This window comes from Lontra canadensis, unplaced genomic scaffold, assembly GCF_010015895.1.
Source record: "Lontra canadensis isolate GAN:19392208 unplaced genomic scaffold, GSC_riverotter_1.0 scaffold3, whole genome shotgun sequence".
NCBI classification, from domain to species: domain Eukaryota; kingdom Metazoa; phylum Chordata; class Mammalia; order Carnivora; family Mustelidae; genus Lontra; species Lontra canadensis.
Window position 1 is genome coordinate 8784090 of NW_022630997.1, and position 27949 is coordinate 8812038.

The window sequence follows — 27949 nt, forward strand, 5'->3', positions numbered from 1 at the left end:
CTAAAGGCAGAAAATATGTTTAAGACCAAAAGCACTATGACATCTCTTTGTCCTTTTCAGTGGTCTGTTTGTTTTGGGGGCTCAAGACTACTAATTTTAGTAATTTTTTTTATTAGGACCCTACAGTCTAGGCATTAGATACTGGAGAAATGGTAGTAAAGACAGACAGACATACTTGATGCTATCACGAAACTTACAATCTTAGCAAAACAGACATTAAAAAACATCATTACGAAAATATTCAAAAAGAGTAAGTGCAGGTGCCAAAGAACCTTAGAACAAGAGAATCTAAGGATCAAAGAAGGCCTCCCAGAGGACGTGATACAGAAGCCAGAGGGTGACTGGGTTAGCCAGGTGAGAATGCACGGACTTGTATCTATCCAAGGAGATGAAACCAGAAAGCTTTAGTTTCCTAATAAATAACCCTGAAATAAATGAGGTGACATATAATTTATAATGTAGGAGCACCTGGATGGCTCAGTTGGTTAAGCATCTGACTCTTCATTTCATCTCAGGTCATAATCTCTTGGGGCTGTGGGATCAAGCTTGGTATCAGGCTCCTCCCTCAGCAGGGAGTCTGCTCACAAAGATTTTCTCCCTCTGCCCTTCCCCACCCCACCCCTGCTTGCTCTTGTGCTCACTCTCACTCTCAAAATAATTAAATAAACTTTTTTTAAAATGTATAATGTAACTGCTAAATGGTGAAAAATTTAAAAATGAATTTCTTGAGTTTCTATAACAAAAATAACTGGAAGGATCAAAAGCTACAATAAAAAGTAGTATGAGAATCTTTTAAAATGAGAAACCATGGCACTTTGAGGGAACAGAGTTTGGAATGGCAAAAAAACGGCCTCTATGGAGTATCAAATCATACTATATGGAAAATCACTTAATATTCAAATTTAGAGAACTTTTAAATCATGTAAGCCACACACAGACTTCTACCAGGATATAACTGCTGATGATATAGTCTGACGTTCCCAGTTATATCAGCAGTTATATCCTGGAAAGAGTGGCACTTTGAAGCAAGTATGAAAACAGGTGGTTTTAATGCTCTCAGAAGAGTGAATCTTATTTTTTTAAGTTTATTTTTAGTAATCTCTACACCCAAGGAGGGGGTCAAACTCATGACCCTGAGATCAAGAGTGGCACGCTCTTTCAAATGAGCCAGCAGGTGCCCCAAGAAGAGTTAATTTTAAATGTTTTTACAGTAAACACCACTGAGTTCTAAAGAGGTTGATAAATGTTACTCTTAACATGATGCATAAATGTTGAGAAAAAGATATTTAAATGTGACTGAAAAATAATTATCAAAAGTCTAAACTTGGGGATTATTCCACATCAGGCTGATAAATTATTCTTGTATTTAATTAAAATATTAACGAAAAATATACTTAGTTAAAAGATTTAAAATCTCCAACATTCATGCAGATCCACAATCCAAGGCCCAAATTAAACACAAGAAATAACAATCTCTAAAAATATATGCCTTCATGAATCCCTACTAAAATACTAAATCATACATAGAATCCAAATTGCTATTCACCTGCAATTCTCCAAATGGAGCTTAACTTCTATGCTTTTTCTGTCCACTCTACCCTACTTACCCCTCAAGAGTTAATTCATGTCCTATTCTCCAGCAAGCATTGCTGGTTATACATGCAATCTGTGTCTTAATCCATCTGAGTTCTCCAACACATACTGATACTGCTATCAAAGCACTTGTCAACATGGTAAAACAATTTACTATTGACTTGCACAGTTCATGCAACAAACTGTGAACTTTCTGAAAGCAGAAAACATAATGTTATCTATGTATCTTCAGAGTCTTGGACATACATGGCACTTAGTAGAAGGTCGATAACATTATGAATATGAAATTATAGTTAATAAGATATACAAAACAAAATTTTAAACTTAAGGACTATTTACAAAACTGACAGTTTTGAAAGCAGGAAGAAGTGTTGTACAACACAAAACTGGAAACTGAGAAAGGGCAAATTTAACTGATTAATACCTAAAACTTGGGAGTTAATTCATTGTCAGAACAAGTAATTTCTTGTCTGCCAAGACATCAGAATTTCCAAGACATTAGGAAAACCAAAAGAAAAAAAGGGCTCTCTTTATCAACTATGAAATTACTTAATTAAAATTGTACAATTTACAAATAGTATTTGAGGGCAAATAAAGTACTTAACTTTTAAGTGTTCACAACGCTATAAAACTTAGAAGATATACATGTCAAAATACTTCATAATTCATAAAGTCTTTCAAGTTCATTTCACATAGGGACCAATTATACCCACTTTTAAGGTCCCCTTTAATGTTTTAGCTTCAAGCAGTATGTTCATTCTTTCCAATAAAAGAACCCTTACCTTTTACAGCATGCACTACTTTTTGCAATCCGTTCTGATCTTTAGAGAAGTTGGAATGAGATATATAGTGTGAAATCTAATTAGTTCTTTTAAATCTTGATAATGGGAACCTCATACTTTCTCAGAAAGCACATATGTTACCAACATCTCAAAAGCTAAAGAGCCTTTTGTAATTAGAAAATTATTTTCATGTGTTACAACTTTGTTTTGCAAAATTAAAGATGCTGTGCTAAAAAGATGGGAACCAGGAGAAAGTACCAAAGAATGAGCATTAGTTTACCTCAAAAATAATGCAATTACCTATTTTAGAACATAAATCAGTTTTTCCAACTCATCCTTGTTTCTTTCAACCTTCACTGACTGCAATTACATTTCAGAACACTCTATATAAAGTTCAAGCATTCCATAGGTCACCTTGTGACTTAGAAATTTTTCAGATCTTAAAAGTCAGTGTAAACAGAGCTAGAAAAATACAAAAATTTAACTAGTATAATCTCAGAAAATATTTTCAGGAAGATTTACATGGCCTAACTTTGATGTGGTATAACTAGCAGACAAAACAAAATTCAAAATTCAAAAAACAAAATTTTTATAATTCAGCCTATGGAAGATTTAGCCTTAAATTATAATATGCCAATACATAATATAAAATGCATGAAGCAAAGTCTAACAATAAGCAAAAAAACAACCAATTTAGTATCTGCAGTTTCTCAAGTACATGAAAGTACTTAAAATAACACTCTGCTGCAAAATTACAGCTAATTTCTAATTTATGTACAACAAAATATTTACCAATTCCCTACTAGTCTTATTAGGAAATGTCAAAGTGTTTACTCTATATCTAAATTTCCTCTCCTAACAGAAGTGATATTTTATAAAGTAATTCAAGAACACTTCCACCAAGGCCAAAACATTAACCTCAGAACTCACTGTAGGATTTATGGGTCAGTCTGTTTGGTTTTACTGTGTTTTGTTGTGGGGGGAGGCGAGCTACTTTTGTTTTGGTTTTTTGATTATAAACATAGATTTTATGTTTTCATACATGAATGATATGTAAATGATACATGAATAATATAGTAAACTGAATTCTAAAGATATATTCTTTTGACCTCCAAAAAAAACTCATCTTTCTATCTACACACAGAAGTTAAGGTATATTTTTAATCAATAATACAACAGTTTATTTTTATATTTAAATATCTCGCTAGAAAAAAAATCAAAAATTAAATTGTTTAAAGAACACAAGTCTTACCGAAATATTAAATTACACAACAGATACTGATAATCCAGCATATTTTCAAAACAAATAGGACTGCCTGGATAACAAAGAAATTCAGTATTATTTACCTTTCCCCCATATGGGTAAGGCACGTCAAAAAATATACCAGCAGAGGGGGCGCCTGGCTGGCTCAGTTAGAAGAGCATGCAACTCTTGATCTTGGAAGTTTTGAGTTCAAGCCCCATGCTGGGTGTAGAGATTACTTTAAAAAATCAAATTAAACACACACACTCACGCGCGCGCACACACACATCCCCCAGCAACTATCCAGAAGGCATCTTTAGAAGATCCCTCACAGAATTCTAGTTTATGACTCTCTAACATGGGACAAGTTCTGTCCCAAGTTATTAAAGAAACAGTAATACTTTAAACGCACAATTCCGTCAATATAACATAAGAATTTATAATTTTGATGTACTTTTTGTTTCAAATTTCTGACTGGTCTGTAATTCACAAGTTGTTGCACATGTCTGGCTACAATTATCAAAACACAGCTCTCATCGACTTTCTGAATATGGTAGTTTAAAAACTTTAAAAATCTAGCTGCAAGCTATTAATGTATCTCTTAATCACTCTTTTATTCCCAACAACTTTTAACAAGAGAAAAACACTTGAAAACTGTATTAACAATGAGAGATTAATAAGCAAATGCCAACCTGAGAGTAGTGTAGTTGTTTCTTCAAAAACTAAACAAACACCCTAAGAAAAAGTAGTCATCTTAGATAGGCTAGGTCCACCTCTCCAAACTCTGTGGCATTTCAAGAATACAGTTTTATGTTAGGTTTGTATTATACTTAAGCCATTTGAAAGTTACAAACCTTAAGGCCTTTACTTGTCTAAGATCTATTTTTCAAATGTATATTCATAATTAAATAAAAGCTTCAATGTACCTTATGTCAAATAGGTATTTAGAAGATTTATCATATTCAATCTAAATTCCACAGGTAGGGAATGGTTTTATATATATATATGATATATATATAATTTCTAAAAATTCTTGTCACTGTCACACAGAAAGTCTTCAGCACTTGACAAATTCAAAATATAAATGTATGAATGTTACAGACTGTACCCAATAGCTAAGTTTCTTCAAATACATATTAACAGTTTTAAGAGCTATGGCATGGAAATAGTAGAAATCAGTACACTAATAAACTGAGGTCTTTAAAATAAGATAATTTTTCAGTGTTAATGCTACAATTAAATACAAAAATATTTGGTTACACAAGTATACCCTAGGATTCTGGAAAACAAAAACTTTAAGTTTTAGATACAGTAATTCCTCTCAGTAGATACCAGAAGCTGACATTTATGAAGAAGTATACAAAATTGCACAGGTGAAAGCTATAGACTGAAGCAAATACTCTACAGTACATATCTACAACCCAATTTTGCTTCAGCATCCCCCAGAGACTTAAAAAATATTTCTTTGGGTAGGTTGCAAAACATTGCTTCCTCTTTTATTCTCATCACCCCCATTATGATACAAAGCGACAGACAAGAAAATCAAATCACCAACTGTAAGGGCTGAAAGCTTCGAAACACATAAAAAAGCATCTTCTTTCCACTCCCGAATCGGTATTCATTCCACCTGTTTGTAAATCCATACAAACACAATAACACAATACCTCTGCCGATTTAAGAACGGGGGGGGGGGGGGGGCAATTAAGGGTTTGAAGTCATTCTTCTTCTACCTAGGCTGGGGCGGGGGAGGGGGATGGTACAAAACAATGGATACTGAGGGGCTGGGGGAAAATCGCTTGCTCCCGAAGCCTCCAGCGTTAAAAGCTTGGGGGGTGGGGGGGGGCGGGGGGAAGGAGGGGAGGAGATAGAGTACTTTGCCTCTATTCCTAAAAGCTACCGCGGAAACAGGCTGCCACCAAGCAAGTCCAACAGGGCGGTCCTGGATGCCCACAACTCGCCTCACCAGGCAACAAACCCAAAGCCAACTCTCCACTCTTCACCGAAACGACAGAAGGGGAGAGAGTGGTGGGCTTTGGGGAAGGGCGAGGAAATACCCCACCCCGCACCACTAGCACTGCGCCAAGGCCCCGACCAACGATTTACACGCCGCCCGGACGCCCACGGGGCGCCCCGCAGCCTGAGCCAGGTGCCCCCGGGGGCAGAGCGGAGCAGGGCCATCCGCCGGGCGCCCCCGGCCCGCGCCCTCTCGCCGACTCGCCCCCGCCTACGAGCTGCCCCGGCCGCCCGCCGCCACCGCAGGCCCGGCCCCGGCCGCTGTCAGAGCCGCCCGGCTCACTCTCGGAGACCCGCTGCGGGCCCCGCACGAGAGCCGGCTCCGAGGGCCGGGCCCTCCCTGCGACAGGACCCAGGAAAGAGGCGGCGGCGGCGGCGCCTCCCAGGGCCCCAGCCCCTCGGGCCTCGCCCCGGCCCCGCCGGCTCTATCCCCTCAGGGCGCGCGGGGCCTCCCCCAGTCGACAGCCAGCTGGACCGCCCGACGGGTAGGAACGAAAGCAGGAAGAACCCACCAACAACTACCCTCCCGCCTCAGCCGCCCGGGGTTACCGTCAGGAGCCCCAACTCCGCCATCCTCCGCGCTCGCCCTCCTTCCTCCTCCTCCTTAGAAGCGACGCTGCCCAACCGCCGCCCCCCGCCCGCCCCTCCCCCACTTGCCCCGCCCCGCCCCGCCCGCCCCTCCACACACTCTCACTCCTACGGCCCCGCCCCACCCCTCCGGCTCAGGCCCGTCACTCGCCGGAGAAGAAAAACAGGCGGAGCCAAGCATACTGACGCTGCCCAATCAGAGTGAGGCACTGGCGCCAAAGACGCTGCCCAATCAGAGAGAGACATTGGAGCCAGCTTCCCTTGCTCCGCCCTTTTCCTTTCCTCGGCTGCTCTACGCCCTCTCCCGCCCACTGGGCGCCGCTGGCAAGCCGAGCCACAGAGTAAGCCTCCAACAGGGTAGAGTGACAACTTGCAATCGGAAGTTACTGTTGAAGCCAAAGCAGCCATAACTGATAATGGCAGGGAGTTTCCTGGCCTCCCGTCTCCAGTGTGACGTAGTTTTCCCTTCGCCCAAATCTCACCGTTGCCCTGGGCAACAGTCGAGCCGTCTGGGAAGATAAATCTGTAAGTAGGCCCGGAAAAGGACCAAAGGTGATCAGACATCCCAGGTTAGACAACTTACTTCATATTTAGAACTACCTGCCCGGGATGGGGAAGAGGAAGGAGCAGGTTTCCTGGCCCTTATTTTGCTGGGACGTCTGGTCACTTACCTAGGTGGACAAAAGGTTAGGGTTCCGAAAATCCCTGTCCTGCCCGGAAGTTGCATTTGGCACTTCTGAATGGGGTCACGGCGGAAGGGTGGGAATAGCCAGAGACCCCGGCACCACCGGGAGTGCCCATTCCAGCTGGAGTCGCAAAGTGAGATGTGGGTCCGTCTGCCTAGTCCGGTGAGGCAGCCCACAGCTAGACGGCCGGTGGGAGACGGAGAGCGAGGGGGTGACCAGGGCTCACAGCCGCTTCCGCTGGAAGAAGGTTTTCTTTCCGGGCTGGCCTGCCCGCCCTACCCCCGCCCGTCTGAGGTTCCCTGTGGGGCGAGGCCGCTCCACCGGCCCCTCGCGCCCAGTTGCAGCCAGCCGGGTAAGGAGGGGGCTTAGGCTCGCACCGCAGGGCACTCCCGCAAGATGGAGCTCCTGACCTCGCCCTTTAAGTTCCTATTAAGTGCTTCCACCCTGATCTTTGGAGGACAGAGAATTCTGGAGCTTGAGGAAATCGTTTTCCATTACTACCTAGAAAGGAAGGAGGTGGTCCTGCACTGCAGCGGCAACACTTCTAAGTCTTCCTTCCCCGCCTCTTGTCTTAACATTACGTTATTCCTTTTGTTTCTCTTTTGGGGGCTTAAAACCAATGACTGCGGTGCTAGGTGAAGCTCTACCGTCCTAATCCTCCACGCCTACGTTTTATTAAACAACTTAATGCCTGTGAATATTCATAAAAGTACCGTAAGCCTTTTATATAGTTCAAGAGTTGTTACACTTTATCTCGTGTAGTTCCTTCTGTAGGCTTGAGTCAAGAACTGTAAGTCATCTTGGTCATACTGGGTTGGATGCCTAACGTTGCCAGAAAAAAGACCAGGAGAACTTTCAGGTAAATTGAAAATTGTATTTACCCAGCCAGTCAACAAGGGTGCAAACCTAACTTCTTTATTTCTTTCTACTTCCATACTACTCATGCTGTATTCAAAATGAACTATTCTTGTTTCTTCCGAAATTAATCATTGAAGCACTAACCTTTCATGACTCTTGTTTCCATGTCCTAGTTATCCTTGGAGATGTGTTTCCAGATTCTCTCCCAACAGGAAGTAATTTCCTCTGTGCTTACCTAGCATTTTTTGTACTTCTTTTATGACAACCACTATTTCATATAACAGCTGCTTATGTTCTTAGCTTTACTATGTTTACATCTAAATAGAATGGTTTGCCTATTAGGTGGATCTATCCTCCCTATCATGTTATTCTGATCTTGATATTATTTTGGTAAATACTTTCTAAAAAACTGAATATATTTCGTGTTTCCCAGGTGCCCGAAACATTGCCAGCTTCAGTTGATTAAATTCAGTGTAGTTCTTGTTACTCAACCTTTTCTTAGATTTCCCTTCTGAAGTCTTTCCAACATGATTTCTTCCCTCAATTAAAAAAAATCATACATAAAAAAGTCGAAATAATACAAAAAACATTCTTATACCCTTCACCTAGATCCAGCAGTTAACATTTTGCCATATTTATTTCATCCCTTTTCATGCTTTTTTCATTGTCATTAAACTATTCGGTAACAGGTTAGACACTTGTTAAGCAGACACCTCTAAAATTTCCAAAATGTATTCCCCAAGAATTATAAAGTTCCCCTGCAAAACATAGTATCATTATCACAACTAAGGAAATTACTAATTCTGTGTTATTTAAAATCTAGCCTGTATGTGTATTCTCTCATTTGACCCAAGAATATCTTTTATACCTTTTCCCCTGCTCCTCCAACAAAACTTAGGATCCAGTCAATGTTTATGTCATTGTCATTTTAAAGAGTTCAGGCCAGAAGTATTTTCAGTGTTTCCTTTTTTCTTATTCCTTATAAGTCTTAACATATTTTGCAAGAATATTCATAGCATTCATACTTTAGCCAATCATGATTACGCCTTCTCAAAAATAACTGTAACTACCATTGTCATGCATTGTTAGTTAAATCCATCCCACTTCTCTGCACACACAGCCTTCTATGGTATCCTACAATGGAGAGTTTAATATTTAATCCTCCTGTCTGTGGAGAGTAAGTGCCAGTGTCCTGGGCTGATTGTCTCCCTGTAGTAAAGTGTTGCTGCTACTTCGCCAGCACTTGGAGCTGATGTGATATAATCTGCAGCAGTGTACTGATGTCAGCACAGTTTCAGGAGTGTCAACTCCTGGCACCCTGAGGACTGTTGATGAAAGATGTGTGGGCCCTGCAATTCAAATACAGATGAATCTTGATGTTATCAAAGCAGATACCAAGGCAACTGCTGGCCATCTGGTATTTTGTGTGAGTAGGATGTGTCATTTTCTATTAACTTAATAGTAGTGTCTGCTGGTGAAGTATACCAGAACCGGTGGCATCATCCAAATTCATCCAAGAAGAACAGTTCCTGTTCTTAGGCCTAGGCACAGTTCAGAAGCTAGACACTGCACATTTTATTCACATGAGTCTAAATTAATTAGCCAAATTGAACATGTTGCAACATTTTTCTGCTAGCAGATGCCAGATAGCAAAACAGAATAGAACTACTATAGTTTCTAGCCACATGACATATGATGCTATTTGGCATCTCCAGATGAATATTATCAGTCCAAATTAAGCTCAGCTAGCATGTGGGCAGCCACTTGGGTGAGAATGAACATTACTACTTTATGTCTGCTGAAAAACACTTTCTTTTTAGGCCCCCTCTTTCACCTTTTCTTCATGGTAGTTTACATTCAGAAATCTAATACACATTTGAAAATTCACCTGTCAATCATAAGTCTTGAGTAAAACAAAATGTTTCATATTTTTCCTACCATTCCTGCCACCCCCATCCACAACCTGTAATAGGCAGATTGAATTTACTTAAAAGGATCTAAATTAGTAAATACTCACCAAAAAATATCCTTTGTTGTTCTTTACATAAACAGATTGCTTCTGGTACCTCCCTTAGTTCTCAAAGATTGTATTTTTGTTTCTTAATACCTATTAATGATAAAACGGCATTTGCATTTGGTGTATTATAGTGGTTCTGTATTCTACTTAAGTTGTGAAGTCAAGGGTCTTTAGCAGTAGGAATAGTAAGGGAAAAGGAACAATAGGCAGTAAAGGGGACTACACAGCTCCCCATGTTCATCTAAATGGGACATTACTTCCCAGCTCTAGCCCGATTTTGCCATGCAAGAATATGGGCCCAGTGTTGCCAGATCTGTCAAGAGGAGCAAATTTGGACTTTATGTGAAACCTTCCTATTTTAAAACATTGGTTCAAATACTTTTTAAACATTTAGCAAGCCAGCAAAAATTTAGCTGCCAGAAGTTTATCACCTATGTTTCTTAAGTGAAAATAGTGTTGATATTTAGATTAGAATCTGAAAATACGTTTTTTGCCCCCAAAAATTTTTGCCATATTTCAGGTGCATTTATTTTTCTAGGTTAGGCAACAAGCCATTTGTCACCTCCATCAAAAATTCAAAATAGATTCTTAAGTACACTAAGCTTCCATTCCCTCAGTTAGAATTTTAAACATTTTTACTCTTTACCACCAGCTTAAAAACTTATCCACATTTTCTCAGCCTTGAATTATATTATGAAATAGATTTGCTTTATCATACTTTCTTAGAAATATATTTAAGAGGGGTGCCTCAGTGGCACAGTTAGTCAAACATCCAACTCTTGGTTCAGCTGGACTTGTGAGATTGAGCCCCCACATCAGTCCCCACACTCATAGAGGAGTCTGCTTAAGATTCTCTTCTGCAGGGGCGCCTGGGTGGCTCAGTCAGTTAAGCATCTGCCTTCGGCTCGGGTCATAATCCCAGAGTCCTGGGATCGAGCCCCATGTTGGGCTCTCTGCTCAGTGGGAGCCTGCTGCCCCCCCAGCTTGTACTCTCACTCTCTAATAAAAAAATAAAATCTTTTAAAAAAAGATTACCTTCTCCTTCTGCCCCTCCCTACTTCCGTGCATGCATGTGCACTCCCTCTCTTTCAAAAAAATAAATAAATCTTTTAAAAGCGTATTTTTCAAGAGCACAGTTTGGCAGCACATGCTTTTTAAAAGTAAATAAATATGACAGGTTTTTAAAGGAAAACATCTTTCAATAGCTCATGCTATCTTACAGGTACTATAATGTTGATAAGGAGTCAAAGAATTTTTAGAGTCAAAGGTACTTAATGGGAAATCTAGAACAGTCTGCTATCATATCCTTATTTTATTTTTTTAAAGATTTTATTTATTTATTTGACACCGAGAGATCACAAGTAGGCAAAGAAGCAGGCAGAGGGGGAGGAGGAAGCAGACCCCCTGCTGAGCAGAGAGCCAGATGTGGGGCTTGATCCCAGGATCCTGGGATCATGACCTGAGCCAAAGGCAGAGGCTTAACCCACTGAGTTACCCAGGAGCCCCTATCATATCCTTATTTTACAGTGATACGAAAATTAAACCTGGAATAATAAATGTCACACTATATTTCTAAGCATTTTTACATCTACTTTTTACTTGAACCTTGCAACCCAAGACAGATACTAAACGTGCTTTTTATGAGAAAATCAAACCTGGAATTGGTTTAAGAAATGTATTCAGGGTCATGCTAGCTAGCAATAGAGCTAGAGTACAACCCTGTATCCCATTTCAAGTATAATGTGAAATAGATGAATCCAAAAAGAAAAAGAAAAAAAAACCCTCCAATACAAGTTTCTGTTTTAAATCATACATTAGATTTTACTATCACAGCTTGTTTAAAATACTTGGAATCCTAGAATACTCTAAAGCATTCAATTTCAAATTTTAAAAAATGGAGTTTTGTACAATTAGGATAAGCTGATAAGTTTAATATAAATTGGGGCGCCTGGGTGACTCAGTTGGTTAAGCAACTGCTTTTGGCTCAGGTCATGATTTCAGGGTCCTAGGATAGAGCACCACATTGGGTTCCCTTCTCCGCAGGGAATCTACTACTCCCTCTGCCCTCCACCCCGCTTGTGTGTGCTTTCCTTCTCAATCTCACTCTCCTCTCTCTCCCTAAAATAAATACATAAAATCTCTCTCTCTTTTAAGTTTAAGATAAATTAGTGGAGGGGAAAAAGAATTATGGTGCAGAGCTAATAGCAAATTAGGAGTGGTGGGCACATACGGAAGATAACCACACTGATCCACAAAATGGCTCCATGGGGCTCCTAACAAAGATCAAATATTGGATTAAGACTTTAGTATGACCTAGGAGGACAGTTTTAAAAACATCCAAATCCTGTCCCAAACATTTTAGAAACAAAGGCTTGGCATTGACATTCATAGTATGTTTCATGGTGATACTTTTTTTTTTTTTTAGTTTGTATTTTTAAAAGTAAACTTTACACTCAGTGTGGGGCTCAAACTCAAACCTGGAAGACCAAGAGTTGCATGCTCTAATGACTGAGCCAGCCAGGTGCCCCTCATTTTGATACTTCTTATCCATATGGCTATGCTTTGAGTTACCATGAATGCAATTTGGACTTTAGTAATCGATCCCCCTTCTCTGTCTGTCCCCTCTAAGATTATAGCCTACGTTTTCCAGATGGCTAGGTGAAAATAGTGTACCATCTAAAGCTAATAGTCTTTTTCGGCTGTTTGACCCACAGTATTGGTCTTATCAATGTTCTCATATCTAATCTGTGAGAGGAAAAAATGCAAAACTTGTAAGCTTTTAAAGTGTTGCATATTTCTAATTAAGCTTGAGATTTGAAAGTTCCAATGGCATCCTCTTTTAAAGATAAGACTAATGCTGTAACAAAATCCACAGACAAAAAGCAGTATTTTTTCCTAAGAGATTTCCTTCAGAATGGTATCAAACATGACAACTGGAATGCTGCATCCTCAAATTAAGGAGAAAGAAATCGAGAGATAGAAAAACATGTTGGTTAAAGCTATAGTAAAGAGGAAAAAATGCGGTGCTTTAGTCAGTATGCTGCACTTACATGTTTATCCTGAGGTTTACTCTTTGACTAATATTTTATGTTCCTCCTTTGCAGAGGCCATTTGTGGCTTAAAACTCCCCATTTTAGTAGAAACTGTAGATGCCATGTTACTTTAACTTTCATTGGCTTCTACATACCATTATCTACTTACTATCCTCTTATCTAACATATTCTGAGATGTTCATGTTCCTTCAGTGGGGCTCCATACTCAATCCATCTAGGGTCTTTAGGCCATTCCTACAGATGCAGCACAGAGAAAACTGAAGAGACCAAGGCTGTTTCTTCACTTACCAATTATGTGCTGTTTGACAAAATAACTTTTCCTAGACCTGGTCTTACTTAAATTTAGTATAAATTTAGGAGATGCAATGGGAGGTGGGTAAATTGCTAATTCAATTCTAAAATCACCTCTTATGGTGAAAGTTAATTTATTTTCAGAATTACTGTAGAAAAATCCCTTAAAATGTCTGTGTAGTTAAAATAGATGATTTTGTACTAAAACACTGCTGTTACTGTTACTCTTAAGCAAACAAATTTAAGAGCCACTATGCTAAAAGAAGGAAGCTAGAGTACATTTCTGGGCACTGAAACTGTTCTTCCTTTAAGATGACCTATAAGGCAATACAGATGCAAAAGGGATAGGTGGAGAATTCTAAGTGTTCTTGCTCACCTGTAAGCTCTTCTCCACTCTGTTCTAATAATAAGCCTCTATAATTCTAATACATGTCAACAGACTTATTTTTTCTAAGAATCTAATTTTATGACAATATTGCCATGGTTTAAGAATCACTAACATCCATTGAGCTCTTACCAGGTGGTAGGGACTAGTAATGAATTATGAGTTAGGTCATTTAATATACTGTCTGAGGTCAGCGCCATTACAAGCTTTATTTTACAGGTGAAACTAAGGCTTAGAAAATTATTTTGTGGGGCACCTGGTTGGCTCAGTGGGTTAAGCCTCTGCTTTCAGCTCAGGTCACGATCTCAGGGCCCTGGGATGGAGCCCCACGTTGGGCTCTCTGCTCGGCGGGGAACCTGCTTCCTTCTCTCTCTTTGCCTGCCTCTCTGCCTACTTGTGATCTCTGTCTGTCAAATAAATAAAAATCTTAAAAAAAAAAATTTGTTTAAATAACTAAGATGACTTCAGATCCTTCTCTCACCCACTACATGTATACTCATCTCTTTTTACCACCTCTCCTATCACCATCTGCCATATTTCCATATCCTTCTTAGGTGATTATATCCACTTCTGTAGCTTATACTACTGTACCATTGGCTCTCTGGGCATCCAGTCCTTTTTGCCTTCCTATTGGACTTCCATACCCAGTGTACCTGATTCATGGTCTTTACCCTTTCCTCCTTAACCTGTACTTTCTCTGTGTCCTCAACTTCAGTTAGTAGCTGCATTAACTCAAAAATGTTAGCTTGAAATCTCAGTCATCCTTTCTCATTTCTTTATCACCCAGAGGTTATGGGGGATGAGGGGAATAATGGAGGATACTTGAATCTCAACTTCTTATATCCTTGAATACCTCTTGTATCTTCTCTTGATGCTTGTTATCACTGCTTTTGTTCATACCCTCATCATCTTACCTAAATAATTATAGTTCCTTATTTACCGCCTTGCCTCTTGTAGCTCCTGTTTTTCCTTTTTGTCTAGAATGTGTTTCCAAAAAACTAATCACATACCCACTCAGAGCCATCCAATTAGCTCCCTTCTCTCTGTAGGATATTAAGCCCAAACTCATGACATTTAAGGCTGAGTGTGAACTGGCCTCCACTTTGTCAGTCCCACTACAGTACATATACTGTACGTGCACTGTACTCTCTAGCCATTTGCCTAGATTTTTTTCTTTTACTGACTCTGAGCATATTGTTCACTTTGTCTAAAACACTGTCCCCTTGCTTCTCTGCATAGTAAACCCCCATTCATCCTTGTGAGGCTAATTCTAATATCACATTTAGTAGTTCTTCAAAGACCAGCCACTGTCACCTTTCCTAAACCAACCAAATTATTTATGGTTTTGGTTTCTTAAGGCACAGTACACATGCTTTTATTAAAGTAGGTTGTATTCAACTGTAATTTATTTACATGTGTCTCTCTCTCCCCTACCCACTTTCCCCAAGTTCCTCAAAGAGAACTCGTTCTTATCCACTCTAGCTCCTTTATTTAGCTGTGGCTGGCACATTATGGACATTTGGTATGTTTGTTAAAAGAAAAAATGTGTTTGGAAAGGAACATATGATCCCAAATTCCTCTTATGTTTTTTTTTTTCATTCTGAAAGAGTAATTCCCTTGTCCTGAAAAGAGCATCCTTTCTACTCCAGTCTTTACTGTCCAGTATTTACTTTAAAAGCTGTCCTTATTAACAGATATATAGCCGTTAACTTTATTTTTCATCTTGTTATTTTATCCATGTGTATATAACTTGTTTTGGTTAGTTTTTTTTTTTTTTTTTTTTTACTAATAATTGTAGTAACTCAATACAGAATATCTTAGTTTTTCATTTAAATTCATAAACATTTTTGGAGTGCCTGGGTGTCTCATTTGGTTGAGTGTCTGACTCCTGAGCTCAGCTCAGGTCTTGATCTCAGGGTCATGAGTTCACGCCCCAAGTTGGGCTCCACAGTGGGTATGAAGCCTACTTTTTAAAAATAAATAAACAATACATTTATAAATATTTCTAGAGAAATATGGTAGGAAAATTAACCATTAAAATACGTTCAAGCATGAAAATGTATTATAATAAAATTAAGTGGAATGGTAATAGAAGTCTAGGTAGAAAAAAATAAAATTTCTGACTTAGAGAATTCTTCATTCTTTTTATTAATGGATGATAATAGCTGTCAAATTTTTATGGTATTTATATTATATTGGATAGGTTTTTAAAAAGACGGATGTAACAGTATTTTTAAATATGTTGGAAATTATATCTTTGTAACTACTTGAACTTTATGATAAATTTATATGTCAATTTAGAAAGGTTTAAAAGGGTACTTAGTTTTTCTATCTAGTTTTTTAAAATCCCTGTGGGTGTTATGTAAGCATAAAATCTGAGGACTACTGACCTATATTCTCAGGGTTTAGAAGTACACTATAGTGTTCTTGTCCAGTCCCACACATAATTTAGATAAGGTATCAAACTAAATCACCCCAGAAATGTTTAACTTGTCCAAGTTGTAATATTAATTTATGTTATCAATATGGGCATGACTGATTTAAAGTAGTAATCCTTCCTAACTTAAGTGTCTTTCAGCTCCCACTCCTACAGTTAGTAAATATTTCATGACAAAGACTTGGTTTCCCTCCAAGTTCTTCTGCATTAATTTGAGGCATCCAGCTCAATGGCTATGACAGTTATGTTTACTTCGTCATGATTTTGAAATGTACTATGTATGAAAACCATTATCTCTGGGACAGATTACAAACTAAAACTATGGGGGGAAAGAAAGCGGATTATTTTCCAATTACCCAGAACAAGAGCCTCAAAAAGTGACTGACATTGTATTCTCTAAGCATTAAAAAGTTTGGGTTCTATTAGTATAAGAATTTTACTTCTGCAGTTGAGTATGTTTACTCTTAAAATATACCTTGATAAATTTATCATTTTAAAATCTGACAGAGTAGTCCATTATATAGCTCTGTCATAATTTATTTAACCGTTGATATACTGCTGAACATTTTACTATACAAAGCAATGCTTTAATGAGTATTCTTGTTCTTAGATCTTCGTACACTGGTGCATTATTTTCTTTGGGGCTCATTACTAGAAGTAGTACCTTTAGGTCAAAGAAAATGTGCATATTTTGTTTTAGTACATAATACAAAATATTAAGAGATACTACAAAATACCCTTTAAAAAATTTGTACCCCAGGCGAGGCTCCATACCTCAAGGGTTAGAGCACTGGTCTCGTAAAAAATTTGTACCCCAAAAACCCATCCACCAACAGAAAATGCCCATTTCCCTATACTTTCTCTAACTCTGGATATTATCAGACTTTCGACTTTTTTGCAAATTCAAAAAATTTAACATGCCAACCAAAATGAGGTCACAGTGATTTTCACCTTCTTAATGAATCCATGATCATTTCCCTACTTAAACTGCAGTACTCCACTCAGCACTCCTAAATCCCCCTATTTTATATTCTATAGATGTACTACTTTACAAAATTCTATTATTTCTCTCCCCTTACTCTATAGAGTATAGGCTCCAAAAAGTTTTGGGTTTTATCTGCCTTGTTCACTAATGAACAGTGCTTTCCACATGACAGACACATATTTAAGATTTTATTTTTAAGTAATTTATACCCAACATGGGACTCAGACTCGTAACCCTGAGATCAAGAGTTGCATGCTCTTCTGACTGAACAAGCTAGGCTCTCAGACATTCACATATTTATTGAACTGAATGACATGGCACTTGTATGATACACACGAATTTCAGTCATGGTTGGTATGTTTCTTCTTTGACCCGTATGTCCCTAGTGTTACATACATCTTACCTTATCGTAATAAGAAAGTACCTTTCGGAGCAACAACTCCTTAGGGCACATTACACCAGACAAAACACCATGTTTGGCTATTAGCAGGCCAGTGGGTAAAGGAAAAAATGTTCCTTGCTTCTGTAGACTCCCTGGGCAGTTGATCAAGACAGTGCAGCCTTGCCAATGAGGGCCATCCAACCACCACCTTGCTTATTTTAGCCCTTCCCTTCCTGTTTCTCTCCTGCGAATGCCTGGGGGGGGGGGGGGGGGAGCCTAGGAACAATAACCAACCCTAGTAAAGCAGACACTCCACCCAGGCAAGTGACTGCCAGCACTCATCTTCCCCACACCAGACCCAACCCACTCCCTACCAGGCCTTTGGCCCCACACCCTTTGCAGTAACAATGGAAGCTTTAGTGAGAGAGAGAGAAAACTAAGTTTTGGTAGAGCACCAAGTTTCATTGTTTTCCTGGAGCCAGATTTTGGATGTGAGATACAGGAGAGAGCAAGCAAAGGATAGTGACAGATCTGAGTAGCTGCAGTTGCTACTCTATAAAACATTTAAGATTTCATCCACTGTTTTGCTGGTAAGAAATTTTGTGATACAAAAATTCTTAGCTGTTATTTCCCTCATATTTGTCAACATCTGTAGTATCTATTCTCCCTTTTGGCAGCATATCCTATCAGATCTACACCAAATAAGGACCTATTGAATATTTTCATTGTGATATTTTAATGGAGAGGCTGTTTTCTATTATAGCAGTATTCAGACTAATGAGGGATTTGCAATGCTATTAGCCTTCAACATAATCCAGTCGGGGAAAAAAAGGAAATGATCACTGGGTACCACTGGCAGGCCTAAGTAACAAGAAAAGAACGTGGCAGAAGTAGTGTGTTCTAAGAAAACTGCATATTGCACTTATCTCAGATTCCACTTAGTGATGAGATGCTTTATTCCCAGTCCACTCCCTATTTCATTTTCACTCCCAGAAAGAGCAGTGTAAGAGTAAATTTTGATGACAAAGTTCTGCAAAACGGATAGAGTTTCCTCAGGAATTTTAGATATTCCAGAACAGGGATTTGAACAAGAAGAGACCTGGTGGATAGAGTAGGAAAATTTTATTACAAATGTCAAAGTGTAGTAGAGTAGGAATAACTGAGACCAGAAACAGCTTCACTTGATTAATTTGCAGTGGGCGGTAAAGACAGGCACCATGCCAGCATCACCACTTTATAATAGTAAATCTTTCTTCTCTGGTGCTGTTGTGAAAGGCACATGGTAAGGTTGCATCACTATGGTGAAATATCACAAAAGGGGTGGGACTGTCTAGAGAAGCATCTGTGTTTGGAGAAGGATCATGCTACAAATTACAGTCCAGAACACCCTGACTATACAGCACAGCAGTAATCTGGAATGTAACACTGGAAACAAATGTCATCAGCCAGTTGGTATATGCTGATTATCTTAACAAAATATTCAAGATAAGGTATTTGCTGGCACTTTAGCATATATTATCCCTGTTATTAGAGGATAGTAGTAAACTCAAAGCAAACTTCTCACTTCTGTTCAAGAGCCAATTTCGCCCATTTGTGTTGCTTCCTTACAAATGTCAGCTGTGTAGCCAGGTAACTGATCCTTAGGATGCTTTTTGTCATTAAAGCAAAGGGATTAAAGTAGAAACCAGATGTTAGCTATTGAGAAGTGGGAATGTCAGGGAAACATTTACCTACTTCCTCCTTTTTCCTAACTACCTGCCTTACCCCACACTTCCCAAATGGTAATTTTTTTAAATCATCCACCATTTAGGAGATGCTATCAGTGAACCAAAGGGCCACACATAAAGGCTTCTGTTTTCCTCAGCGATATCTATTAGGTGATTAGGTCTAAAAAAATGAAGTCCTACCTAACTTTTCATAAGGGGAAAAATTTAGAACATGTAGCCTTACAAATTAACACCTCCACTGATTAAAGAATGTTGACAAGATCTAGATGCTTACGTGAACTCTCTCAACTTTGTTTCAGTGAAAAGACGCACAAGAAATTAATGGGATAATTATGCAAGGATTGAATAGTTCGTTCTTTATAGAAATTGTTATTTTAGTTCTTAACCTACAATGGAAATACTCCAGCAATATGCTTTGTAAATTCATTCTTGAATATTAATAACTGATTTCTCATTGAAGGAAAAAACTTAGCTGTATCCAACAATTCAGATATGGCGGAAGTGAAGTCAATGTTCCGGGAAGTTCTTCCAAAACAAGGTATCTAAATCACAAATACTTAGGTCACAGACTATTATAGGGACCAAAATAAAAAGTAGTAGGCATGGCATATAACAGGCTCAGTACTAAACATTGTATTTTGTATCCTGTATGCCACATTTACTGTGCACTTATCATTACTATGTTTCTCTTAGGAGTAGGTTATAAAGAATTCATCCATTGCTTTCCCCCCCCAGTAAAAAAATGACAAATGAAGCACTGTTTCTTAGACCTAGAAATCCAGTTGTACTCAGATTTGCAGATAAAAACATGAAATTGTCAGAGAAAAAAAAAAGTGTAATTCACTAATGTTAAATAAGGTCTGAAAGTGGGGAAAAAGAAACCTAAGTCAAGCAATTGTTAAATGCTGATGGTATAAGTTAAACATTTATATTAATATTTGAATATTCATATTAATTATATATTTAAATTATATGCTTATATATTATATATTAACAAATATTAATACCATGCTTTTACTCTGTACGTATTCATATGCACTATGTATTTCTCCCAAATCTTTTTGCAAATTAAACACCTGATACAAAATGTTGTATGTCTCACAGGTAACTTAGAATGTTAGGTAGGAAGTTTAAAATGTCATCCTTATAAACTCCCTAGAATTAAATGTTGATATATTTGAAATAACTAAAAACAAGAGCTTTCATTGACAATGGATTAAGTCGTTAGATGCTCATTCTAGCTGCAAATCCAAACCACCGTACAACTGGGTCATCTCACTAAACCATTTCTTTTTAAACTTAGGGCAGTTGTCAGTGGAAGATGTAACCACAATGGTGCTGTGTAAACCTAAACTTTTGCCCTTAAAATCTCTGACTCTGGAAAAACTGGAGAAAATGCAGCAAGCAGCCCAGGATACGATTCGCCAACAAGAAGTGGCAGAGAAGGAACAACAGCAAATAACTCACTGAATGGTAACTTAGCACTTCTACAGGATATTCTGCCTTACTATTAATAATAGCTAGACAATAATTTGCATCTGTATGCTAAAGATGGTGTGTTTAATAAAACTGATAGTGCTTATAAAATAAAAATACCCAAGACTAACAAAACTTGTGAATTTAGACCCTCTGGTTTGTACTGAACATGAGCAATTAAAAAACTGAATCCAAATTTTATAGTTTTTTTTTTCTTTTACCCAAGTTTTTAGAACTATAAATTACGGTTTCACTATTCCTATGACTGTGAGTCTTATAGATAACATTCATAGGTACAAGTGACTAAGTGAAACTTTTATATTCAGGTAATCTTTACATGTTTATTAAAAACTGAATTTGAAGATACGTTCTAATCTCGTACAAAACGTTTTTGGTGCTTTTACATCATCATCTAATTTTAAAACTTGTTTATGAATTTTGTGTTTCATATTTAAGGCTTTTTTTTAAGATTTTATTTATTTATTTGACAGAGAGCGCTCACAAGTAGACAGAGAGAGAGAGAGAGGTGGGAAGCAGGCTCCCTGCTGAGCAGAGAGCCTGAGGTGGGGCTCATCCCAGGACGCCGGGATCATGACCTGAGCCGAAGGCAGAGGCTTCAACCCACTGAGCCACCAGGCGCCCCGTATTTAAGGCTATTTTGCCTGATCAGCTGTCCTCCTGGCAATGACAAAACTGTATTTCTTAAATCTAATTTTTAAGAAACCTTCACTTATAAAGTAGTCCCCTGAGCTTTTCATGATACTGACTTTAAGGACTAAATTACCGTGCTACCTTTATTTATCCAGGTATCAAACACAATTAAAACCCTAAAAATAGAAAAAAAATATGGACTTGAAAGAGCCCATGAGACTAATATGAACATTAAATTTGGGGTTTTAGTGCTAAAAGCCTGCCTAAACCTATAATGGGCATATTCCTAAGAATATATTTGTAAATCTGAATATAATTCTTGGCTGGTTGCTACAATCAATAATAGACAATTTAAATTAGCACAGACCTTGAGGCCTTGCTGAGTTTTGCTCTGCAAAAGAGGTCAGAAATGTGATCATTCTTTAGAGAACTATTATTTATTGGTAGATACTATCTTCTTAGACACTGGATAAATGTAAAAATTTTTGAGTTTGTGAAGAATACTTTTTTATAACACAAACACTGGTAACAGAACTTAAGGATAATGAAGGTATTATATTTTAGAAATTTCACTGGGCTTTAAAGAAGATCAAAAAACCAAGTATGTATGCATTTCCCGCAGATAGTATTAAAAGAATTTACTATTATACTTTTGATTTAAAAGTTTGCAAAGAACAAAGTTAAATTGACTAGGTTCAAATACACTCTCTTAAAGGATTTAAAATTTGCTGTGTAAAATAAGTTTTTAAAAAGACCTAAGATATAGGTACTCCCAATAAAGAATCAACACTGCTTCACATGTTTTATTTTGTCATACATTCTTTTAGAACCAGGTTCATTTTTCCAGTTTTGTAGAAAAATAGATGTTCCAGCCACCATTTATTTAACTGTCTAGTCTTTAAGACCAATCAATATGTTCCCTGGAAAAATGAATAAGTCTTATGACTAACTCATTTTCTTAAAATTCTTTAAGACAAAGAAATAACTTTTTTTTTTAACTCCCAAAGCACAGTATTCCAACAGCAGCAGCCAACATGGGGTTTTAGCAGCTTAACTTCACCCCCTAAATAAAGCTTTGTATAAACCAGTGATTTTACTACAAAAACACTGTCCTTGAAAGAAAGGAGTGGCAGTCAGACATCAATGCAAAACTTGGAATGATTAGGTCATAAACATGGCACTTACAAAAGGTAGCTTATGAGAATATTCCACTTAAGAAGTGGTTACTCTTCTGTCCCTCCTTTACACCCTCAAAAAAAAAAAAAAAAAAAAAGAGAAGAAAAGATAAAAAGGAAAACACTTCCTTAAAAATTCCCCTTTAAATTTTAAGTTTATAAAATTTCAGAAATGCCTTGTACCCAAAACAAGTGCTTCAAAAAAAAAAAAAAAGCAACAAAAAACCTGTGCTAACAACTCTTACAATTCAGATATATTTATATTTTTTTTAATAACATCTAAGACTGTAAGAGTTCTTATATTCAGTAGCTCTCTGGTTTAAGACGACCTCCGTCTCCTTCACTTACAAAACGTTTTCTGCCCCTGTAATGAAAAGAACACAAACATGTAAATAGATACCAATTCTGACTATAGATCAAAATCAAAAAAGCCTTGGGTTCCTAATGGTTTTGAAGGGTTTTACTCTTTAAAAATAAAAAAAAAAAAGTGAGCACACCTCTAATTCCTTTGAGAAAGATGCTTTCCCTACTATATACCCTAGGATATAACAAATCAAATGAACTGCTAATCTAAGCAGTTTTTAGTTAAATAAAAGCTTAATTATTGAAGTTCATTGTCCAAATGGAGTCATGTTGATAAGTTAAAATATAAAGCAAACATGCTATTTAGAATTTTAATATTTACTCCTACTATGTTATTAGTATTATTTGAAAACTGAACAGTGAGCCAAAGAAACACTAACATAACTTGGAATTGTGTAAACTAGGGCTACAGAACCTATGAAAATGTCCATTTTTAAAAAATTTTTTAAGTTTCTTCTCAAATGTAGAAAAGCCATAACCTGTACATGGAAAAACAAATCAGAATCCAATTAATTCCAGTCTATGCTCCATTTTGGAATTCCTACTATTTCAAACTCAAGACACCTTGCTTCAACCCAGGAGGAATAGTTGACCAGCAGCCTAAAGCAGTAAAGTGGAAACAGAGTTTGCTCAGGATTAGCCCTCTTTCTCTGACTAACATGCACTAGCACTCAAGACCTCACACAAATGTGTGCTTCACCCAAATAAGCTAATGGGTAGAGGATAAAAAGTCACTTCAATGGCAAACAAAGTACTTTTAGGTATCTCCTCAACTGATCCTTGAGAGTAAAGCCACAAGAGAAATGACCAGTTAGATTTCTGAACAGAGGCTGAAAAATTTTAAAAGCTAGTGCCTTTCCATATTAAGTGGAAATCAGCTACATTTTCCTGCATATAAAGGCTTCAGACTATAATATTAGGAGACGGAGATGGGAAACAAAGCAGTAAGTAAGAACCCTTACCAAAGCTGGCAGTATTTACTGATGTATACCACTTGGCACATGAGTGATGCCATCACCAAGCAAAGGTCTATATATATATTTTTAGAGATCTGTATCTTCACACTTTTTTTAATCAAAGTCATTAAACCCTATCTTCTTCCTCCTCTATCAATGGCTTTTAAGCTTTACAGAGAGACACTACCAGCAACTATTTTTTCTGAGATTTCTCACAATCGACTTCAATAAAAATAGACAAAGCTTTGCAATTTTTTCGGATTAAAAATTACGAAGACTTAAAATGTATATAAAGCAGACATACACAAATTTACCTATTACTAACATTTAGACCTATTTATAATCTTCATTATAAACTTTATTTTAACCACAAAAAACCTCATCAACTCCTAAAGAGTTAGATCCCAGTAGTACAAATGTATTATCTTCAAAGAATCACACACATCAACTTTCCAATGAGGTTAAGATTCAATTAGACTTAATTGTCCATTCCATGAAGGAGAAAAAGGAAGCTACATGGAGTACAGGAATGAGCCTAGATCTTTGAGCCAGGAAAGGTCTGGATTCATCCTTGGCCTCTATTATGTGTGACTTTAGGAAAGGTATACCACACACTTCCTTAAACCTCAATTTTCTTATCTTACTGGTGTTAGTATCTACTCTAAAATAATATTTCAAGTATGTAGAACAGAGCCTGGTACACAGAACTATTACACAAAGTTAGTTTCCTTCCAGTGAACAAGGGCTTCATGAAGTAGGCATGTATAGACTTACAAGGGGGCAAAATAAGTTTCGTCCCTGTTTTTCCATAAACTCAAAACAGATGATTTTCACTCTTAAGTAGCTTCAGGGGAGATGTTATTTTTCTGACAGAATTCCAGAATTCTTCTGGAATGATAGAAAATTAGCTTAGCTTTCCAAGCACTTAGCCAGTATCTTATGTGAAAGAAGTAATAAAGTACCTTGAAGGACAAAGATCTCTGAGTTGTTTGGAAATTATTCCAGCCTGAAAACATTCTTCTACAAATCGTTCAAGCACAGAGTATGAATGTGGAACATCCAGATTAATGTCTGGAATTTCATTGTAAATTCTCTCATAACCCTAAAACAAAATTATATACAGAATGTTAGCCCATATGAAATACATAATGCCATACAACCTATCACTGTCATCAAGCTACATTTAAGGCCTTAGCTCTTCACAAAATTAGACTGAAGTCAGATCTGATCCTTGAAAAGTACAGACAGCAGGTATGTTTGTTATAGAATGTTTTCTCTAAAATTGTTCTCTCAAGAGAGTTTAGGCAGATATCAGACATTGGACACATTTCTTCATCTACTTCTCTATATACATTTATTACACTTTTTAAAAATACAAGGCAAGGGGCGCCTGGGTGACTCAGTCATTAAGCATCTGCCTTGGGCTCAGGTCGTAATCCCAGGGTCCTGGGATTGAGCCCCACACAGGCAGGAAGCCTGCTTCTTCCTCTCCCTCTGCCCCTGTCTGTGTTCCCTCTCTCACTGTGTTTCTGTCAAATAAATAAATAAAATATTAAAAAATACAAGATAAGTAAAAACTTCACTAATATTTTAAATAGGAATAAATTAAAGTGTATTTGTTAAAAGATCATGTTGTTTCTAGATATAAAACAGAATCTCTCATATCTTAAAAGTAGAACTCTTGAGGAAGAACAATCACATCTTTAAAAAACCCACTGAAGAGTTACTTTCAAGAAATGGCTACAAGGGGTCAAACATAATCACAACCATTTAAAAAAACAAAGAAAAAAACAACTACAGGCACAGTATTATTAAACATACCTGAAAGAACATTTCATTGACAATTCATAATCTTTATTCAATCATTATACATTTAAAGTATTATATATTTAAGCCTAAGAATTATGCAAAATAATGTTATACTTACTCTTTTCATTTGGTCCAGAGTAATGGTAGAAGATTTCCAAAGAGATTTTAATAAATCCAAAATCATCTTAAATGTACTTTCTCCAGTTGACTCTAAAACCATTACAATGGCCTAAAAATTGAACGAATGAATGAATCTTTGGTCATTAATTCATATAAAGAAAGTGCTCCTAAAATATATCAGATTCCTTTTGTCTGACATATAATTATAATCACTATAAGAAATTAAAAACAACTTACTCCCTTAATATTAAAATTTAAAAAAAAAAAGATATGCTATTAAAGAGCATTAAGTCACTGTAGTGCAAAAAGGAACACTTAATAATTCTCTGTGGAATGTCAAAGGAATCTTACTTCATATACAAGCTCATGGTGAAAATGAGGTACTTCCAGTTCCTTAAGGCAATGTTCAGCTTCAGATATGTCTCCAGAGAGTAAATACTCTTTCAGCAGCATATCAATCTATTAAATTTAAAAATCGAGATATGTTAGAATTCTTAGTTTTTATTTACTTCTTAAAGATTTTCATTCATTTTTAGAGAGAGCACACATGTGTGCACAGAGGGGGAAGGAGAGAGAGGAAGATTCTCAAGCAGACTCCACACCAACCAAGCACAGAGCCCAAGGTGGGGCTCCATCCCACAACTGCCAGACCACGACCTGGGCCAAAACCAAGAGTCTGATGCTTAACTGACTGAGCAACCAAGGTGCCCCTAGAATTCCTATTTAAAAAAAAAAAAAAAAAAAAATCTGTGCTTTTTGTCGATAGGATTTACTTATTCTCAAAGCAGGTCACAAATAGCTGTGTAAGAACATATAGACTCAAGACAACACTATCATGACAAATTTTTTTAATAATCAAAAAGTAAACCCCTGACGGCAGCCACCTGGCTCCTGCATGTCCTATGGTTCATGTCAGTCACCACAGGACCTTGGAGAGCTGCTGCCATCACCACCACCAGTATGGACGAGACACTTAAGTGCAAGAACCTCAAACTGGAACAATATATTTGTATAGATCCAAAAATAAATGATGCTACACAAGAACCAGTTAACTGTACAAACTACACAGCTCATGTTCCTTGTTTTCCAGCACCCAACATAACTTGTAAGGATTTTGGTGGCAGTGAAACACGTTTTACTGGAAATGAAGTTGGTTTTCTAAAGCCTGTATCTTACCGAAATGTAGTCCTTTCCATTCAGCCAGCAGATGGGAAAGAGGAAAAGGAACCCCAGAAATGGCTATTCATACAAGGTGGCAGTTGCACCATCTCTTTTCCTCAGATGGTTGGGAGCAGACTGAGTTTACCTTGGATACCCTGCCTTGGGATTTGGGCTTTCTTGATTTCAATAGAGCACTCTCAGTATGTGAATTTCCAGATTTTCCTTTTTCTTCTTCAAATACCACCTTGTGGATTCTGTGTAACTCTGTTTTATTTTGTTTTGTTGTTTTACTTAAAAGCTTATTATTTAATTGGACTTTGAGAACTGTGTGATAACTGAGTCTTAGATACTGTCTCTATTATTACTCTCTTATTACCCCGATATGCCTTTTCCAAAGGCCAATTGCCCCTTGTCATTTTCACTTCTGAAAAATAAGAGTATGACTTATTCACACACACAAAAAAAATACATTCTCAATTTTTAACTAGTTCATTTATAAAGAAAATGCAGTACTTTAGTGTGTCTTAATAATCACAGATCTAGGAATAGACTCAACATGTACATGGCCTGAGTTGTGACCATAATGCTTCAATGTTCACTGTAAAACAAGGGATATTAAAGACCACTAGAGGGCACTGACTGAAAGTCTCAAGATGGATTTTTAATGAAGTATCACAAACTTTCACTTCCATCAGGATGACCTTAATAGTGCACTGGCAGCCAAAAAATAAGTGATGATAACAGAGCTTTACGAGACGGAGCAAAATATGTATATACTCTCTCTTTTCTCTACAGCTAAGGATTTGAAACCAATTATCTAAAACATCAGTAATTCAGCTTCTAGTTGTAGCTAAAGAAGCAAGACTTGACTTTTTTTCTTTTTTTTTTTTTTAAAGATTTTATCTAGTTATTTGAGAGAGAGGCAGTGAGAGAGAGCATGAGCGAGGAGAAGGTCAGAGGGAGAAGCAGGCTCCCCGTGGAGCTGGGAGCCCGATGCAGGACTCGATCCCAGGACTCCGGGATCATGACCTGAGCAGAAAGCAGTCGTCCAACCAACTGAGCCACCCAGGTGTCCCAAGACTTGACTTTCTTGTTTAAATAAATCTCTATGGCTCCAGAGAAAAGGAGGAAAAGTTTTCCAGCACAAGAATTTCAACAAGAATGTTCTTCCCTATACACTGCCTTTTAAAATCACTTT

General features: G+C 37.6%; 3 protein-coding genes across 13 annotated transcripts in view; 1 reads left to right on the forward strand and 2 right to left on the reverse strand.

Moving 5' to 3' along the window:
* Positions 1-7122, reverse strand: part of SHOC2 (SHOC2 leucine rich repeat scaffold protein) — a 93976-nt gene extending 86854 nt beyond the window's left edge. The window contains exon 1 of one of the 2 annotated variants that reach the window (XM_032880218.1): positions 6891-7122. The gene's annotated coding sequence lies outside the window, so the exon portion shown is untranslated. Of the gene's footprint in view, positions 1-6180; positions 6270-6890 lie in introns of those variants that run through there. The other variant, XM_032880209.1, reaches the window with a different exon arrangement.
* The window catches only part of BBIP1 (BBSome interacting protein 1), a 43533-nt gene continuing 22150 nt past the window's right edge, over positions 6567-27949 (forward strand). For 2 of the 8 annotated variants that reach the window (XM_032880272.1, XM_032880279.1), the window contains exons 1-4: positions 6567-6744; positions 7668-7764; positions 19501-19578; positions 20344-20513. In XM_032880272.1, coding sequence (XP_032736163.1) covers positions 19533-19578; positions 20344-20510 — 213 coding nt within the window. In that variant the 5' untranslated portion in view covers positions 6567-6744; positions 7668-7764; positions 19501-19532 and the 3' untranslated portion in view covers positions 20511-20513. Of the gene's footprint in view, positions 6789-7667; positions 7765-19500; positions 19579-20343; positions 20713-26126; positions 26157-26680; positions 26961-27949 lie in introns of those variants that run through there. The other 6 variants (XM_032880269.1, XM_032880274.1, XM_032880265.1 and 3 more) reach the window with 6 other exon arrangements.
* PDCD4 (programmed cell death 4) overlaps positions 22570-27949 on the reverse strand; it is a 28692-nt gene continuing 23312 nt past the window's right edge. For all 3 annotated transcript variants that reach the window (XM_032880244.1, XM_032880228.1, XM_032880234.1), the window contains 4 exons: positions 25942-26049; positions 25589-25699; positions 24624-24763; positions 22570-22706 (listed from right to left, as the gene is read on the reverse strand). In XM_032880244.1, the coding sequence (XP_032736135.1) occupies positions 22646-22706; positions 24624-24763; positions 25589-25699; positions 25942-26049 (420 nt within the window). In that variant the 3' untranslated portion in view covers positions 22570-22645. The remainder of the gene's footprint in view (positions 22707-24623; positions 24764-25588; positions 25700-25941; positions 26050-27949) is intronic.